This window comes from Eretmochelys imbricata, chromosome 19 (assembly GCF_965152235.1).
Source record: "Eretmochelys imbricata isolate rEreImb1 chromosome 19, rEreImb1.hap1, whole genome shotgun sequence".
Lineage (NCBI taxonomy): Eukaryota > Metazoa > Chordata > Testudines > Cheloniidae > Eretmochelys > Eretmochelys imbricata.
In genome coordinates, this window is record NC_135590.1 from 10,287,830 (window position 1) to 10,306,904 (window position 19,075).

The 19,075-nt window shown below is 53.1% G+C and overlaps 2 protein-coding genes across 3 annotated transcripts in view; both read left to right on the forward strand.

Moving 5' to 3' along the window:
- Positions 1-19,075, forward strand: part of ZDHHC18 (zDHHC palmitoyltransferase 18) — a 52,061-nt gene that overhangs the window by 23,992 nt on the left and 8,994 nt on the right. The window lies entirely within an intron of this gene.
- On the forward strand, positions 2,591-5,879 carry SFN (stratifin). The gene has a single exon (XM_077838142.1). The coding sequence runs from the start codon at positions 4,583-4,585 to the stop codon at positions 5,321-5,323; it is 741 nt and encodes a 246-aa protein (XP_077694268.1). The 5' UTR covers positions 2,591-4,582; the 3' UTR covers positions 5,324-5,879.

The window sequence follows — 19,075 nt, forward strand, 5'->3', positions numbered from 1 at the left end:
TGAGAGCTGCTGAAGTGAGTGCACAAGACGGGAGGAGGAGGCGATCCATGGCCCTGCAACAAGACATGGGGACTGGCATCTAGCCTCTGCTGAAGCTATTTAATAGGCCTCCCTTGGTAAGAGCTAGTTTTATATGATGTTACTTCAGATGCACATGCATTTAAATCCGACAGTAGTGGCTGGAGGCCACTCCAGACACCATATTTCTCACAGCTGCCCCACAGGCAGGGCAGAGTCAGCCATAGCAGCATGAGGATGTAATGAGCTGTTTTCACACACAGCTGCAGTCAAGGTGAGCTGGCTACTGAGAAACAAAACGTGGTTGAGAGCAGCATTTGACGTTATGCTTAAAACATGTATGACAGACACGACCTGGGATGGAAAGCTGTAGACTGCTGAGACTGGTGCTGGCTTTGTCCTTCATACAGCACCACAACTCCCAAGGTCCATCTGTGCCGTTGGCCTTCCCAGGGCAGATTAGAAAGAGTAAATGGGAAGGATTGTTTAAAAAAACCTCACACAGGTGCATTGGTGCTCTAACAGCTTTGCAAAAGTGAATGGATTTAGTGCTTAGAGTGCAAGTTTGCTGCAAGCCCCACAGAAAGGACAAGTGCCCCAGGCTGTAGGTCATAATGTGTAATACTGGGAAACGCATGTACCCCAACCTGTTGCATATTTGAGGTAGGTTAGTTTGGACTTTCGTCCTTTATGCAGCTGCCTTCGGTTAAGGTTCGTGCAGTGCTGTCCTCACCAAGGGCGTTCTACCAGTCCAGTCTGTGCACTTCAGCTGCAGACAGTTTAAAATGGAAGCAGCTCAGCCCATCTTGGCATAGTCAGCACTGGTGGCCTACACCGAGCTCTCAGTGTACATACCAGGCAAACCAAGGAAGATTGTTTGGTGATTGTTCTTTAATACTCGTCATCTAATGGAAGCAAGCAAAGATTCCAACTGTAACTAGGCTGTAACTTTCCTGGTAGCAGGCTGGCAGAGCCTTCACCCGGCCAGGAACAGAAATGGTGGGATAATTCAGGGACCAATAGAGATCTACTGCTGAAAAGTGCTGCATAAGAGTGATTAATTCACCACTCGGGCAGGGAATGGAGAGAGTTTTCACAAGTTTGACACACATGTGGGGCTAGTTTCCTCTCAAGAACAGAGGCCTCTTCAGTGTAATTCTCAGCTCCTGAATGGCATGAGTGGGAACTGCACTAAGCCCCTTGTGCAGAGTGGTTGCTGGGGTAGTGAGGCTAGACCTCCCCTAAAGACAATTGGTGGGCTTGCCTTCTATTTGAAGGCAGCAGCCCAAGCACTGTACAGTAGGTTCAATGGCTGGATGGGTCAAAAATTGCTTCTCAAATTCCGTTTCCTGGGGGCGATGAACAATTTGTCCCTTGGAATGTTCTGTGGGAAGGAACAAGTATTTTCAAAGGTAGGGGAGACTGATATGAAGTGGCACTCAGCTAGAGTGTGTGAGCACTCCTAGGTGGTGGCATCAGGAACACGAAAAGGATGGCCAGTCACCCATGGAAGCTGGCAATCTTGTGGGGCTTGCACAGGGTGTCCCCCAGCCTCATGTACTCCGCCCACAGTACAGATTCAGACACCAGCGTGTAGCTGTCCAAGCTGGGGTCTGATCCTGGTGCTAGCGTTAATACCCACGGCTTGTAGAGTTTTCTGGCTGCTTTCATAAAGATCACGGGCTCAGAACGTAGGTCTCAGTTAGAGTAGGACTCTGCCAGCAACACAGCTTCCCTTTGCCCTGCTGGGGCATTGGGTTGAGCGCTGACGAAGCAGAACCACCACCATTCCCTGCAGCATCTAGGACTCCCACCCCAGAAGTGACCCGGCCCAGCTTTACTGAAATACCAAGATCTGACGAGTATTAGGCTGCCAGAGTCCTAGTTTTGTGTTAATGTTAAATATAAATACTTGCCCTCAGCTAGGAATTAGTGTGTGTGGGAACAGTTTCCAGTGGAGTCAGGTGAGAGGCCGGTGGCTAGAGCACTAGGCTGGAGCTTGGGAGACTGGGTTTGAGTCCTTGCTCTGTGACAGGCTTCCTGCGTGACCTTGGGTAAGTCGCTTGCAGTCAGATTTTCAAAAGCACTTTTGAAAATGGCACTAGTCTCTGTGCCTCAGCTCCCCCTATACAAAAATGGCGATAACGGCACTTCCCCATGGCACATCAGTGGTGTGAAGATGGGGAAGATTATGTGTGAGGTGCTCAGATACTGTGGAAATACGGGCCAGATACGTACCTTAGTTAGCTAGAGAGTCCACCATGCAGTGTTAATTCCATCTCTAGGCTCAGGAAAGTTAGTTTCAAGCCTCAGTAGTGGGTTTTCCTCGACACTTAAAAACCAGCTCTCTAGCCCCAGGATGAGAGCAAGAGCTACACTAGGCCATGCTATTTTCATCTGGCTTCACTCAGCAGGGGCAGGGACCTTCTGCAGTGAAGGGCTCAGACGTCAGCTGGGGGAGACACTCCACTGCTGTTTGCACAGATGAATAAATCAGTGAGTCATGCAGCTATAACAATTTACCTGCAAACTGGGACAGCTGAGTTACTGACCCCACCCTCCCCTCCCCATGCTACAGCAACTGTATCCACGCAGCAGATAAGGCGAGTGATTAAGGCAGGTTTCAGTGCGGTGAATTTGTCATGAAGCCTTCAGGCAGCATCAGACAGAGGAGCAGTCACTCCTGGCAAGTGGGAACAGGCTTAATCAGTTTGAGAGTGAAACTTAGTGTAACATGAGACACAGATTCTAATCGGAGTAGCTAATTACAAAGCAGCCAAGCAATCGCAGAAATTGTTTTTCAAGCATCTTCAATGTAATCAAAAAGAAGAAAGAGCAATAAATGGTGAAAGGCCTGGTTTGACAATCGGATGGAGGATACAATACAGGGCAGCTTTTATTTGACAAAGACAAGTCTGTGTCTCAAGTACACCCTTTCAACAGCCACAAGTCCCTCCTGCGTTTAGATCTGAGTCGTGTTCCCTGCCTCTCACATTATGAGCCATGCTGTTAGGAAGTGACTTTAGAAGCTCTTATTTTAAAGCAAAACTTCTGTTTCTTTGATGTTTGTAGTGGGGAATGGTGCTGTCTTTCATCTGAGGCATTTAACATCAAGTTGCACGAGTTCACCATCGTGAAATAGGTGTTCCACACCCTCCCACAGTCAGTCTGACTCTTGGACATGCTTCCAGAGTGTGGTGTGCAACAAACTTGAACAATAGCATCCTGTTCTCTCTGACACTAGTCTGTCCCTCAAAGGAAAATGGCGCAGGTGATTTAAAAATGAACTTGGCATCATGTGGAAATTTTCCCCACCAGCACCTCCGACAGGCAGTGCAGGCTTGTTTAACGGTGCATTCCTAGCCTGCTCCTTTGCTCAGTAGACAGCTTTGGGTTGTACAGACACAAGTAGAAGGTGGCTTCTTTCTTACGCCTTCCTAGTTGCCCATAAACATATGCCTAGGGAAACAGAGGTCAGCTCTGATACATGTAGTTCAATTTTAACGGAAGTAAGAGGACTTCAATTTGAGGTATGATTTGAGCATAAGATTAGGAGCCAGAAATTCCTTGATTCTAATCTCACTCCTTTACAAAAGAAAGAAAAACAAAAATCCCCCAAACTTCTGTGGATTTGGACAAGTCACTTATCCTCTCTGCCTTGGTTCCTGAGCTGTACAATGGGGATAAATACTGGGGCCTTGCGGAATTGAAGAGCCCTGTAGACCTGCCAGCATTTTGGAACAGAAACGGCATTTTCGGAACTCTGCCCCATAAAGCTGGAGCTGCTCAGCCACTTTTGGTTTAGGAGCTTGTTCACTGCCTCTGGCCACTTCTGCCGCTAATCTGCCACCAGGTTCCCACAGCTGAGGACATTAGTGGGATGAAGAGCTGCATCTGAAATCTCCTGCATTTATGTCAGACTTAAAATTATAAAATGTTTGTGAGATTCTGGAAGGTGAGTTTAGGGCTGTTGGAAGCTGCAGGATCAGCCATCCCAGGGCTTGATGGCCTCTATCGAGACAGAGAGCAGGGACATCAGTGGGGCAAGATTCCCTCACACACGTTGGTAGGGAGCCTAACTCTGATCAGGAGGGGCCTCCTCTAGGCAGGAGAGACTAGCTCACCCTCCATGGCCTAGCAAGGCATTGGCTGCTAAAAAGAGGGCCAATTATGACACTGAGAAGAGTCAGCCATGCAAACTGGAACCAAACTGCAAGACCTCTGCTCCGGGTACCAGCCTTCTGCCCAGCAGGTCTCAGGGAGGAGGCCTTGCATTAAGGTGGATTTCTCTGACATTGGCTAGTACATAATTCGTTTAGTTCCAAGGTGAATCACTGCAGTTTTCCTTTTAAGGAGAGTACTGTCTGAGAGGAAGTGGGGGGAGGGGTTCATTGAGAGCTTTTCTGCCACGCCTAGCCATCGCTCCAGGCTGAGACGCCAAGCCAAAAGCTGATCCCGTCAGCAGAGCTGAACAGAGACTCGGAAGGCTCCCAGAGTGACTGCCTGCTCCTTTTCAAACCAGCCTCCTTGCAAAGTGGTCTCCTTTCCACCAGTGCTCCCAGCCATGGCAAGAAACCACCAGGTGCAAAAAGCCAAGCTGGCCGAGCAGGCCGAGCGTTACGAGGACATGGCTGATTTCATGAAGGCAGTGGTGGAGCACGGGGATGAGCTCTCCAATGAGGAGCGCAACCTCCTCTCTGTTGCCTATAAGAACGTGGTGGGATGCCAGAGGTCCGCCTGGAGGGTCATCTCCAGCATCGAGCACAAGACTGAGGAGGGCGATGACAAAGCGCAGCTGGTGAACGAGTACCGGGAGAAGGTGGAGGGGGAGCTGAAGGACGTCTGCAACATTGTCCTGGGGCTGCTGGACAAGTATCTCATTAAGAAAGCCAGCGACGCAGAGAGCAAAGTCTTCTACCTGAAGATGAAGGGTGACTACTTCCGATACCTGGCCGAGGTAGCCACTGGGGATGAGCGCAAGGAAACCATAGAAAATGCTCAGAAAGCTTACCAGGAAGCAATGGACATCAGCAAGAAGGAGATGCAGCCCACGAACCCCATCCGCCTGGGGCTCGCCCTCAACTTCTCCGTCTTCCACTACGAGATCGCCAACACCCCAGAGCAGGCCATCACGCTGGCCAAAACCACGTTCGATGAAGCCATGGGAGACCTGCACACACTCAGTGAAGACTCGTACAAGGACAGCACCCTCATCATGCAGCTGCTCAGGGACAACCTTACGTTATGGACGGCAGAGTGCGCGGGAGAAGACGCTGGAGAAGCCGGGGAAGAGCCTAAGAACTGAACTGCAGCCCACCAAGCAGTGGTCACTCTCCCTGTCCCTCCTCCTTTTTTGTAAGACACGTCTCGGCTCCCAAAAGCTCTGCCTGGATTCCGACAGCAAAGGGGACTGACTGGTCTGTGCGTATGGTATTCACATGTTTTATCTTGCCTTTTCTCGTGGCAGCTTTGGGACAATCCCCCTTCCCTGACCTCCCCCCTCCTTCCACATTTCTTGTGATCTGCCCACTGGGGCAGTTACTGCTGTGGAAGAGCACTAATAGCTTCACACAAACTTGGGTGTCCCACCCATTGTCAGTAACACCGGGGGTTCCTAACCCTCCCCAGCATTGGGACCTGGGGGGTGCCTCCTGGCACTTAACATTTAAAAAGGGGAAGCTGAGTTTGGTTTTTGGGGTAAAGACACCAAAACCTAGTCAACTGCAGCTAGAGAGTGTGCTCTCCTTTGCTTTCTGTAGTGACTTATTCTGCAGGGTTCCTCTACAGGCTACTGGGTATTCCTTGCAGACCGTAGGAAGCTGGAGGTGTTGGGCCATGGGGGGTTCTTTGTAGTGGGTTAAGAATGACAAACTTGAGGTGCCTCCTGTATTTGTGTACTGCCAAAGCCCCTGCCTGCCTGTCCCTCGCCAATAAAACTGCACTTACGCTCCTGCCTTTGTAGTCCTCGTAGTCACTTCTTTACTGCATCCCGGTACGCAGCACGGCCCTGCCGGGGCACAGCCGGCCCTGCCGGGGCACAGCCGGCCCTGCCGGGGCACAGCCAGCCCTGCCTGGCACACCACAAAGCATGCATTTCCACGGCACTGGAAGGGGAGAGGGAGTTCCTGGCATGCACAAGTCTAAGCAGGGAGTGAGCATGGTACTTTTTCAGGCAGGTTCACGCATGCTAGGCTACCCATAGTGGCTCTGTGCATGAGTGCTGGACCTGAGCAGAGGAGCTAGGCTCCAGTAAGCCTTGTGAGCAGGTTGTGCCCACAGAGAGACCAACATGACGTGAGACCTGGTTACATCTGATAAGTGATAGAAATAGGTGGGGTGGAGGGGCAGAAGCTTTCCTGGAAGCGAGGGACTTCTTACCCACCTGAAGGGAACAGCATCAGTGACCCTTCTTCAGGCCAGCACCAGGTGGCATGACCCCCCCCCCCCCGCCCCCCGGGCTGTTGCCAATAATACTGGTTTTCAGAAACAGCCACTATAATTTTTTGGGCACTAACAGTCACATCCAGCTCTGCCCCCACAGCGTGGTACACGCCTCTGCGTTACAAGCCCACGTCTATGACTCCAATTCACTTCTACTCCTGTGGCAAATTATAGCTTTGTCCCTGGAACTAGGGGTCAGAAACCCCGAATCTAATTAGGAGCCTTATGCCAGATTCCAGAGATGCAGGCCTTGTCCACATGAGATAGCGGCACTGGCCCAACTAAAGTGGTTATTTAAAACTGACGTAGTGTAACGGTGGCAAACCCCTGCAGTGGGGACACACGTATTGGGTAAAGAACAGGTCTATTTGAGTTTAAGCATAAATTAATTAGGATGATATTTAAATTAAGCTGAAATCAGCTGCTCAAACCGAAAGGAGAGTGACCACACAGGTTTGCCCTGTGTAACTAACTCAGAAAACCCACACGGGTGCACCGTGTACATAGAAAAATTCTTAAGAAGAACTTGCAATTGGGAGCCTTTAGGGCCCTCCCCAGGGCTGATCCTGACCGGCCTCCACGTAAGTAAACACAACTTACTCTGTCTACACCAGGTGCTAAATCCTGTGTAAGGACGTGTTGGACTGCACAGTTTAGCGTGCTGTTTTCCTTATCCAAATGTGGACCATTTCAGGATTTCACATGGGAGCAGCAGCTAAACTGCTACAGGATTGGTCAATGCAGGCACAAAATGTACCCATGTGTCAGCCCTATGAACATGCCGTGGGCTCATGAGCAAGTGGAAGGTCACAAGGGTCCAGCCTTAGGCATCCTGCGGTAACAGCATTAAAGAAAAGAGCTGTTTGTTGGGCTGCAAACCTACATAAGCCACGGCGGAGCTGAGGGGCTGCTGCTGGGGAGGATGCATAGAAGACCAGGGAAGCTCAGCAGTTATTAAACTGGCGCTTTTCCAGCTCATTCCTTTGGGGAATGGGTGTAGCTGACAGACTGTACTGAGTTCAGCTTTTGCCCTCCACTAGTTCCAACTTGACAAATCATTACCATGAACTTGAGTCATGCCACCTTGGGCTATGAGCTCATTGGCTCAAGCAAAGCACAGGTGGGCTGGGCCGGCATTTGGATGGGAAACCAGGCTGCTGGAAGATCCTGGCGGTGGTGAGTCAATAGGCCCTGCCCACACTAGCCTTTCTGTAGCTCTCCCACCATCACAAGTGCCAGTAGTGACAGGGCGCAGCCGGCTCCTGGCATTTTCTCACCTTCATAGAATATCATAGAATATCAGGGTTGGAAGGGACCTCAGGAGGTCATCTCGTCCAAGCCGACCTTGTCATGTCGCGCTGTGTGAGCAGGGTTAGAGAGCACGGGCCCGGCTGCACGCGAGCCGCACGGAGGGAGTCCAGCGAGCGCTGAGTCAGCGCAGAACCGGACGCCCCGTGCTGTGCTGCCGTCGGCATCACCTCTCAGAGGGGACAGATACCAAGCTCCTGCCCACTTGTGGCCATTAAGGCTGAGGTTTGCTGAGTTGCCTGTGAGCTCTGGCTGCCCAGCGCCCATTCAAGTTAGTAAGAACTTGGGGGTCTAAATCCCTACCGAGGCTTTGAAAGTCAGCCTAGAGAGCCCAGCCTGCGCGTCGCAGCTGGGAGGAGAAGCTCAGTGCACTTACAGCTGCATGCGGTGAGCTTCCGGCGTTGCTGCATTGCAGGGGCAAGTGGTGGTGAGGAGTAAATTCCGACCTAAGCTCCATTGAGCCCACAGCAGTGGGAGGAAAGGGTTCTAACGCCAAACGCCTGGCACCAGGTTCCCCACGGCACACAGGCTGCAGCCAAGGAAGAGCTGACAGTTCCTTGCAGGCTGGGAACCGAGTGGGTGGCCCCCAGCCCACGAAAAGCCACTCTGAAACGCTGACCTCTCTGGGCTCCCAGACAGCCAGCCAGATGAAAGTATCATGGGTAAGCATTGGGACAAGGCAATACATAACGTCCACAAAATGAAAACTCAGGGAGAGCAGGGAAAGAGACTTGCTCAAGGCATCCCAGAGTCAGCAGAAGAGCCAAGAGCAGGGGTCTCCTGATTCCTTGGCCAGAGCTGAACCCCAAAACCATCTATCCTTCCTCTCCTCCAGGAGCTCCACATCCCCTTAGGGAGGGGACTGACAGTCAAACCAATAGCTCAGGTTTCCACAGCTGCTGCACTAAGCCCCTCCTTCACCATGTGCTCCAAGGCAGGTTAGATCATGTCAGCGGCCGCGGTAAGCAATGAGTGGTCCAGTATTCGGGGCTACACCCTGTTCCTCCTACTCAGATGCAGCATCAAAGGGGTCACTAGCCATGAAGACAGAAAACAGGATCTGGCCCTGTAAAGCGACCAGGTTGGGTGTCATGCATCCTAGCAAATGCCCCCCAAACTACATGCTGGACGTCACTGTACCAGCCCGGGGACGGGAGGAGCTCTGTGCGACCAAACCAGTCTGGGCGCCCCTCCCCACTGAGCGACGGGGGAGCGAGGTGCTTTGTGCCGACCTCAGCACTAACGTCAGCACGGAACATTCCCTGCAGAGCTGCCGGCTTGTGCCAATTTCATCTCCAGCCACACCTCTGCCGGGCTCCATCGGGCACAAGGAGGCTCCACCCTGGAGCTCCTGGCGGCTGGGACTCTCTTGGCAGGGCCTCGGGTGCAGCGGCTGTCGAGGGCCCAGAGGGCTCGGTGCGCGTACTTGCGGCCGTCAGGAATACTGCGGGCAGGCTGCGATTTGCAGATGCTGCCCAGGAATGTGCAGCACATCCACTGAGCAGGGTCCAAGCCAGCCCCGCTCTTCCTGCTGCACACTCGCGGGGCTGGGGAGGGAGCACAGGGCGTTCAGCAGCAGGCCCAGTGTCTCGTGCAGGTCATGCCAGGGCAAAGCGCCGCCCTGCGCCTTGTTTGCCCCAGACAGTTCCCATTATTTATCTAAGCAGAGCCGGGAGGTAGCCATAGGCCCAATGCCCCAGCACCAGGGAAGCTTGGACCCAGGCCCCCCGCTGTGTGGCATGGGCCCTTCCCTAATGGCCCTTTACACCTGGTCACCCAATGCTTTTGATGGAGCCTCAAGTCCCCGTGAGGGGGAGCCTTAGCCCTGGGAACAAGTGGAGAGATTGGTACAGCTATGGGCGTGACTGCCAGCTCTGTGCACCACTCAGGGGAAGAGGTGGGGCAAGGACCCAGGACTTCTGGCTAGCGGTGGGTTCAACAAACAAGCTGGGGCTTGGTGCTGGCCCCTCACAAAATGAGCGGTGCGTCTCCTTGGCCCGGCTGAGTCACACGTTCCCCCAGACAGCTGACACCGCTGTCGCTTTCTCCCCCGTGACCAGCATGTCCAGCATCTCCTCCTTGCTGCCAGCCTGCCCCAGCCAGAAGACCAGGCTTAAGGCTGCGGGTTCAAACCCACCCCTGGTTGGTAGCCATTTAAACTCAGTCCCATCCATAGGCTGTTTTCTGGTCTTTGGGACGCAGGTTGGTCAACTCAGTCTTGTTCCCATCAGCCCAGTCTCCACATCACTGAGCCCCCGGCCCCAATGAGCCCTGGAGTCTGAGCTCCCCCGCCACCACTGGCAGAGGTCCCTGCAGGGCACGTGTCTAGGCTGGGTGGGCATCCCGCCCATGCTGTCCCTGTGTAATGAAGCATCTCCAGGGCTGTCTAAGATTTCAGAGGCATCTGTCACTGGCAGGCCCTGATCTTGCCGCCATGTCTGCACGTTAACGACATGCATTATTCTGAAATGGGCCGCATCAGCTGGACCGTGGGCGTGCGAGACACAAGATTTATCGGGCTTCACAGCCCACTGTGAGAGAGGTTGCCTTATTATACTCAGTTTACAGAGAGGTAACTTGGAGTCAGTGGCAGCGCTGGGAAGAGAATCCAGGCACCCCCTGCCTGTCCCCTTGGGACTCCCCGAGTTCCAGTTACTGATGAGGTAACGTGAGATTCCTTGGTGCTTTCCTGGGTGAGTGCGCTGATGTAATGTCGTGGGAGGCCAGTCTGTGTAAATCCGAACCGTTTGCATCACCCCGGGCAGTACTGAGCCTGGAGAGTCCCCACTAACCCCCCATACGCTTTGCCCCCTACTGCCCCTCCTTCCAGCACCTGTGCTGTCCTTGAAGCTGCTCGACCAGCTCTGCCGTCTTCACCCCCTGCAAAGTGCCCGTCCCGCCCCACCTCCCCTGCAGCCACCTTGCTGTTTGCTAGCACCGCCCAGCATGCTGCTCTGGCATGACTGCGGTCAGTTTGGGGGCTGAACGCTCAGCGAGATGAGAACAAGCTGCGGCTGGGGAATTTCACCGCATGCAACAGAGCATCGTGCTGGAGTGGAGAGATGGGACCGGCTCACTGTCTAGAAGGAGCCATTAGATCGTTTAATCTAAGCTCCTGTGTATCACAGGCCATAGACCTTCATCTAGCTACCCCTTTACTGAGTCCAATAACTCACATCACCATGGCCTGTCATGGGCTGGAAGAGGGGCAAGCAGCATGTTACTGGCACTTACAAAGGATGCTAAACTGGGCAACAAATACAAGGACCTAATTATTAGACTTGTGAGCAAGAGACACAGCAAGAGTCAGCTGCACCCTCAAAGGGACTGAGGCTTTGGACTTGCTCACCCAATGGGGAAGGCAAGCTGCAAAGAGCAATGCCCAGCCAGACCTGGATGTGGGGGTGCAGAACAAGTGAGACATGGGGCTGCCATGCAGCATGGCCTGTGTGGGGCGGCACATGCCGATGCAAAATGCACCAGAGCAAGAAAGGCCTCGTCCCTCTCTGCACCCAGCCATGGTGCGCTTGCACCTGGAACAGAGTTCAGCTCATCACGGGCAAGATACCGATCACCTGGGGCAGAATCAGAGAAGAGCAACAGAAATGACTGGGTGGGTGGGAATTGATTGCTGGAGGAAGACAGCGGGCTGATTTGGTCTGACTCAGCCAAGCCATGGCTAAGTGGAGATAGGAACAAGCCAGTGATTAGCTAGGCTAGCCACCCCAAAGGGCTGGACCTAAGAATGGAAATACTCTCACCAGGCGAAGCTTCCTCACAGGGCAATGTGTTTAGCCGAGAAAGGGCTGGCCTGTGGGAAAGACCCGGGGTCAGGTTCTACTTCACCACAAATGTTGTGTGTAACCCTAGACATGTCACTTAATCTCTTTGCACCTCAGTTCACCCTCAGTACACTGGGGATAATAGCACTGCCCTGCCTCCCAGGGGGTGTTATGATGCGCTCAGATACTAGGGTGATGGGATTATCAGTAACTAGCAGCCACTTCTCCCAGGTAAGTGGATGAAGTCCCAGTGCATGGGACATTTAGACGCAGTCTCAGAGTACAGTATATCCTGTTAGCATATCCTCCCTGCGTATAGGGAGTTGACAGAGTCACCTAACTGGAGATTAGTTTAAAATTGGGAGATGGGTAACAGAGTCGAGTCTCTAGCCCTTACAGTTATAAAGAAAACCTCCCAGCTGGGAACCCAGTGGAACTGATGCAGCCAGGTCTGCACACAGCCTGAACACCCCCTACAAATCCTGGGGGGTAGTGTGACCCGTTCCGTTCCTCGACAGAGGGTGTTAACTCTGAAACCTACTGATAAAACCAATGTCTAGTTTGTTAACTATTTCACTGCACTGCTGGATGTAGAAGCGGAAGTTGGAGCAAAGGCATTTGGGCAGCTTGTTGTTCTTAGTTTGCTTGAGGGTGGAAAGCAGAGGGAGAATGGACAAAGAATTTGACCCCTCCCTGAAAGTCATTTCAGCCCCCACCCAGCATTCCTTGCCCCATACCAAAAGCCTCACCAGCCTCCTGGGGGCCAAACAAACACGAATGCCTCCCAGCTCAGCAGCCAAAGCCTCCTGCTCGCCCCACTCTTACATGGCAGTTACTCCAAGTCAATAGGGGAGCGTGAGGCACAGCCTGGGGGAGGGAACAAAACAGATTGCATCTGATAGCAAGGCACACAAATAACACAAGGGATATAGCCCGGGCAGGACAAGCCAGGGTGGGGGGTAGGTGCAGGAAAACTGGGGGTGTCACTACTGGATAGTGTAGAGCAAGCACACCACATAGGACATGGGCCTCAACTGTGGGGAACGGGGACCCACCAGTCCAGCCAGGCTACTGGTTCTGTGAGCGCCCTGTGAGCTCCGGGCCTGGGGATAAAGCCCGGACTGGCTGCAGAGATCACGGGCAGGTGATCAAGGAGGGCAAAGTGGGATTTGCTCCAGCTCAGTGCCCCCAAGCTGCTCCTTCGCTGCCATCGGGAACCCTGGGGGGCTCTTGCAGCAATGTCCCCCCGCTCGGTGCCCAGGTGCTAGCCAGCTATGGACTCGCCTGACTCCGAAGGGTTAATAGGGCGCTGAGGTGGGAGCTGCAGAGCTGGATTTCGACAGAGCAGAAATTACAGTGTTGCTGGGCAGGGTGGGAGGCGATGCTGGCTGCGCTCAGAGCCGGTCTTGCAGCTTTTCCCAGGATGTGCCGCAGGGGCCGGGGCTCAGCAGCAAAGCCGCTAGTAAGCATTTTATGCAGGCGCAGCGTGTGGGACGTTACACAGGCCCCGGACCAGCTGGGCCTTTGCTAACACAGCTCTTTGCAGCAAGAGGGTGAGCCTGGGTGGCTGGGACAGAGGAGGAAGACTGGGCACAGAAGCTGAAACGCACCCGCTTTTGGTACTGGCTGCGCATGGGGAGACGTGGGCTCCCAAGCCCGGGGACTCTGGGGCATGGCCACCCGCCAGCTCCCTAGGCGACTGTGGGGGAAAGAGGGCACTGGCCTCCTCTGGCAGCCCCCTGGGGAATCCCAGGCCTGCCCCAAATCTCAAGAGAGCCCCAGGGTTGGATGGAACCTTAGACGCCCCCCTCTCCCATCTCCAGAGGGGACTGCATACTGCTGCTTCTTCCCACCCTATGCCGGGGCCAATTCCCACGACACCGGCTGGCGCTCTATGCTGGGTCCAATTCCCACAACAACCCACGCAAAGCAGACCTGGGCAAAAGGTTCCTCCAAGCCCCTGTGAAGTGGAACTGCCGAGCCTCACAGAGCAGGGTTGGGCCCCGGCGCTCACTCCACTAGAGTCCGCGGGGCCGTCCGGGTGCAGCTGGGAGTGGAGCCCACCTGCAGTATGGTGAGACGTGAAAGGAGCTTGTGTATGGACCCCCCCCGCCCCCGGCCGTGAAGAAATAAAAGCAAAGCTATCAAACTCATCGGGTGCATGGAGAACAAGTGAGCAAAACGAGCAGAATCACAGCCGCACACCCTGCAAAGCCCATAAAGAGGCAGGGACGCACCTGGCACCAGCAGGCAAAGCACCCCAGGGGAGGGAGCTGCTTACACCTCTGGTGCCTGAGTGGGAAGAGCGTTATAACTTACAGCTCGCCCCTGCCACTCCCTTGCAACATGTGACACTGCACGGTTCCCAGGCTAGGCTGACATGCCCAGTTTGCCCCTCGTGTGTGGGGGGCGGGGAGTGCCTGCAACCACCCACCCCACACACAAACCCTCCAGCCTGTTGGGGCTGAACCCCCCACTGGGAACAGTGATGGGCTACAAGCCTGCCTGCAGATCCAGCCTCCCCCAGAGTTTGGGGGGGGGGCGTTCAGATTCACACCAGCACATGGGGCTAAGTAAGGGGGCTTGTCCCTGCACATACCCCTCCCTGGCCTGGGTGAGCAGAGCTACCGCTCCTGTCTCCAGTGCAGTAACCCCTGGGTCAACGTCTAAGCCAGAACCCAGTGGGCAGGCAGAGGGCGCTTTTCACAGCTAGTGCTCTGGTTTGGGCCTTTCTAGAGGTGCTCTAGATTAAATGGATTTCAATCTTGATCTGAATTAGCCCCAGAGATCATCTCTGGATCCGGAGCCAAACTGCCAAATTTGTCCCACAAGGATTGGTGGGAGGAAGAGGCAGGCTTCAGTTCGGGCCGCGCCATACCGGAAATAAGCCCAACTGGCAATAAAGTGTAGCTGGTTCTTCTCACTGGGACTGCAGAGATTCCTGGGTTTCTGGAAACTCCAGCCCAAGGAGAAGAGGGGGGGTCTCTGACCCAGAGCCTCCCCCCAGCTCCTGTCTGGCTAGGTCAGCGTAGAAGATGCACTTGGGTGTGAGGGCAGATGTCACATGGGCTGCAGCCTGAATCCTAGTCGATATTTAGGGGCCCTGTTGAGGCAACAAGGGATTCTGCCCAACACCCTCTCCCCAAAACTAGAACTGGACAGCCTGGCATTGAGCACTAGCTTAGGCTGCGACCTGAGCAGGCCCGTCCTAGCCACAGCAACACGTGTGCTGGGCTGCAAGACCCAAAAATGCACTCAGGGCTTTTTCAACAAATTGACATTGACATTGCACGTCCATTTGGCCCTGAGCTCACTGCTGACCCTCCACGGCAGCACAGGGTGCAACCGCTGCCGTCGGTCAGTATCAGCCCCATGGTGACCAAGACGGCGTCAGGGACCAGCTCCTGCCAGCGTGGCTGGGACCAAGGCTGCATCGCAGCTCGATACCCGCATCGGCGGCTCTCGGTCTCAGCCTGACCCGCACCCAGCTCAGCTACAGGAGCCGAGAGCCCCAGACTGCAGCACTGGTAACCCAGCGCTTTCCAAATACTTTGCCTTGATGTCCAACAGATTTGAGGCTAGGTGGCAAGGTGCCATCGACGGAGACCCCCCACCCCTTTCATGACCCAGCCCCCTGTATTGTCACAAGGCTAGTGGGGCCCTGAAGAAGACCCTGCACTGAGCCAGTTTTATACTGGCAAAAATTGACTGCATGGTACAATTTCCCCGCCGCCCCGGCCACACACACACACACATCACTCCCTCATGTGACTTTTTCTCTCTCTCTCTCTCTCACACACACACACAGTGACACACGCAGACAGCGCCCCCTTGTGGAGTGCATGGGTATGCGCACACACACAGCGCCCCCTTGTGGCTCTCTCTCTCACACACACACCCCCCACCTTGTGGCACCTGGGGAGTAATAAGATGGCATGAAAGCCACAGCCTCCTCCCCCCGCAAAAGGAGTGGAATATGCAGCCATTCCAGCCAGGCTGCTAAGATACTAAGATTTGTATAAGACCAGCTGCATCTCCACCGCCCAGCAGGAGCGAAGGGACATGTTGACGCCTGCAGGAGCCTGGAAGAAATGAACAGATTCCCTGCTAGGAATCATCCCCAGATCTTCCCGGCATCAAAGCCAGCATTCCTCACCCCACTCAGCAATGCTCCAGGAATGCTGGGCATTGCTCGCAGGTGAGCTCCAGCGCCCAGAACAGGGACCTGCAGGCCGGAAACCGTTCCTGACAGTGAAGCCAAAGGACCTGTGGAGTTGTCTCGCCTTGTGAGAAGGTGGCAGCCCCATCTCTGGGGACACAAAGGGAACAGTGTCGGGGATGAGCCCACCACGAGTCTGCAAGGGAGGTGGACCGTATGGGACCGACCAGCCTCTTCTGTTGTTATTTGAAGCATTTGCCATAGTACCCTGTCACTATCCCGCCTGTTCATGGGGCACATGGGTGTGTGTGTGTGTGTTTCTTCCATACACTGGCTTTATGTGCCTACAGCAGGAGGACTCGGGGGGAACCCCTCAGATTGCACATAGCCACCTCCAGAAACGGTGCATAGCCTAGGTCTGCCAGCTCCCCTCCTTCCCAGGGCTGCAAGGGAAAGAGCTTCACCCGGTCAAGCAGCTGTTCCCCCCGCCCCCGTTTTAGTGCAAAGAGCACATCCAGCAGCAATTCAGGATCCTGGCGCACCGGGACATGAGGGGGCTGCATTAGCGGAACCCAGAGAAGCTAGCCAGGAGTGCCCCCTGCTGTCTGGCGGCAACAGCTGCAGAGGCAAAGGTGCCAGCGTGAGGCCTCCCAGGCACCATGAGGTGGGGGAGGCTACAGGACATCACTGCGTGAAGCTGTGGATACGGCCCGCAGGGTCACCTGGCGCTGTATGGGGCACTGATCAGGGCGAGGCCTTGAAACTCCGTATATTAGCCCCAACCCCCCTGCTTCCCAGGAGCGACAGCAAGAATTCCCCCAATCTGGAAGAACACCAACCTGCTGAGCCAACAGGCCCGCATGAGAAGGCAGCTTTGGCTTGGCTTCTTCTTGGGGACTAGCACTCGGCCCCCCATCCCGAGCTGAGTCATCCTCGGAGGAAGTTCCAGCCCCTACATCCTCCCCACTCCCTTGTGAGAGGGGCGCGGATCAATTCCTATTTGTCAGGCAGGGAAAAGGCACTGAGGTGACTTGCCCAAGATCACAGTCAGGGGCTAGCACTTGGGAGTTCCTGGCTCCTAGGCCTGGCCTCTGGCTACGAGACTCCTTCGTCCCCTAGCCAAAGAGCCACCTTCCCAGGTTCTGGGGGTGACATTCACCCAGGACCGGCTCTAGGCACCAGCAAAGCAAGCACGGGCGTGGGGCGGCACATTTCCAGGGGCAGCATTACGGCCACCCTTTTTTTTCAGAAAAATCCACCAATGTACGGAAAAAAAATAATACATGAAGATCAAAAAAATCTCCACTAGTGCACTAGGCACATGACGTGAAAAATATCGTGTCACGTCGTGACACGGTCACTCATAATGTGAACGTGCATAAATGTGTAAACGTTAACGGTTACTGATTAATTAAATCAGGAATCACGATTACTCGCATGTACTGTGCCACCCTATCGGCGCCATTCGCACCAATTTCCGTGTCGCGTCGGTGCAAGTGGTTATAGGGCTAAAATGCTGGGACAAAAACGAAAACGACTTTCCGGTGCTGCCTACTGGCAACAAAGAGAGAAACGGCAAGAAGAACTGGAAAAACTATCTTGTACTTCAAATAAAGTATTTTTAAAAAGCTGTCAATCAAGGAGAAAGCTCTAAGCAATCAATTGAAAGTGAATATTCATCAACTGATGAAGACCAATCGAACCAAAGATTATCTTTATCAACTAATAAAGATGAACAACAATCCGACCAAAGATTATCTTCGCTAACTGCTAAAGACGAACAATCACAATCCATCCAAAGATTTACTTCTTCAGCTGAAGAGTCCAGAAACAAAGAACTGTTATCCAAATCTAAAACTGAAGAACAATTATTGGAAGGTGGAGAGACTGACATAGGATCGGATCCAAGTACATGGCCGACAGTAATTACTGATCCAGTGCTAATGATTATTGTTAAAAAAATGTCCTTCAAAACTAGATCCTACATTTGAATATCCATTTAATGAGTTGAATCGTCAATTTATGCCATCCAGTATGAAGAAATGATTTTTTCACTCCAAACACTGCTACAGCATTACACATTCTTTTAACAGTACCAGTGGCTTCTGGTGAGTGCAGTTTCTCAAAACTGAAATTACTAAAAAATTATTTGAGGTCCACCATGTCTCAAAATCGTTTGTCAGGACTCACAATCATTTCGATTGAAAGTACCACTGCAAAAAATTTAGATTTCACTGAATTATTAAAAGATGACGCAAGTATAAAAACCAGAAAAATTCACTTCATATAAATTCTTTTAAAGTATGAGAAACTGGGCGCACTGGAAGACACTAACGTTTTTCATTACAGTGTATAGTTGAACCCAAATTGTTTGTAATTGTGATTTTGTTAAAATTAGATAAGTACACTAGTAGGAAATTGTTTTATTTCACTAACTACAAATTCTGTTTTCATTTCTTTTTTAATTTTAAACAGTCAACAAAACAAAACAAAAAAACATTGCAAAGTGCAAATGTACAAAAGCCCAAAAAAAAGGAGGGGGGGGGGCGGCCAAAACATTTTTTGCTTGGGGCGGCAAAAACCCTAGAGCTGGCCCTACACTCACCAGGGTCAAACCAAACTGCTCAGACTAAGGGACATAGATGCCAGCACCTTTCACTCCCCTGCGCCCCCCTGCTTCCCCACGGTGCCTGCAGTGAGCAACATGGTGATTTTAACCCAGTCTATAGCAGACCCTGGCTATGTGACCAGTTAGTGCAGAATTGCACCTACTTTAGGGCAGAGTGATGGATGCTGCAGATCAGAAAGTCCTTCAGTCACCCACAGAAGATTGATTGCACCTGCCTGTTTTATGCCTCACTTTACAGGAGCTGGTTTTTAATGAGGAGTCGCATGGTTGAATGGGTGGGTGAGGCCCATCGGTGGGCATTAGGTAGGTGAATGGGGACTGACTCCTACCATCGCCTGTATCAAACGTATCTTTTGTGTTTCACCCAAGCCTCCCCTAATTTCACCCCGGGGGATCTTTCTGGCAGCTCTCCCCACTTTAGGGGTAGCCTAATGCATTCTATTGTCTGCATTCACTGGAAATGTAAGGAGATCCTGTGGTTCCACCGGGATGTTCCCATGTGAAGATGCTCTGAATACCTTTCTAGAGGGATCCTGAAATAGACAGCTGTCCATGTTATTTGCCCAGGACTAGAACAGCAGGGCGTGCAAGAGGTCAGGATTGTGATGCACTGGCAGAGTGGTGCGGGGCGCCCAGGACTGGAAAAGCTGGGCAGGGTGTTGAGGGGTGGGAGGGTGCGGACTGAAGGGAATTGGCAGAGAACAGCGGCTGGTGTATTTGCTGTGGGTAGGCTGATGG

Excerpts from the sequence above, each read along its gene's own strand:
- SFN (XM_077838142.1), top strand. The coding sequence starts at position 4,583 with ATGGCAAGAAACCACCAGGTGCAAAAAGCCAAGCTGGCCGAGCAGGCC.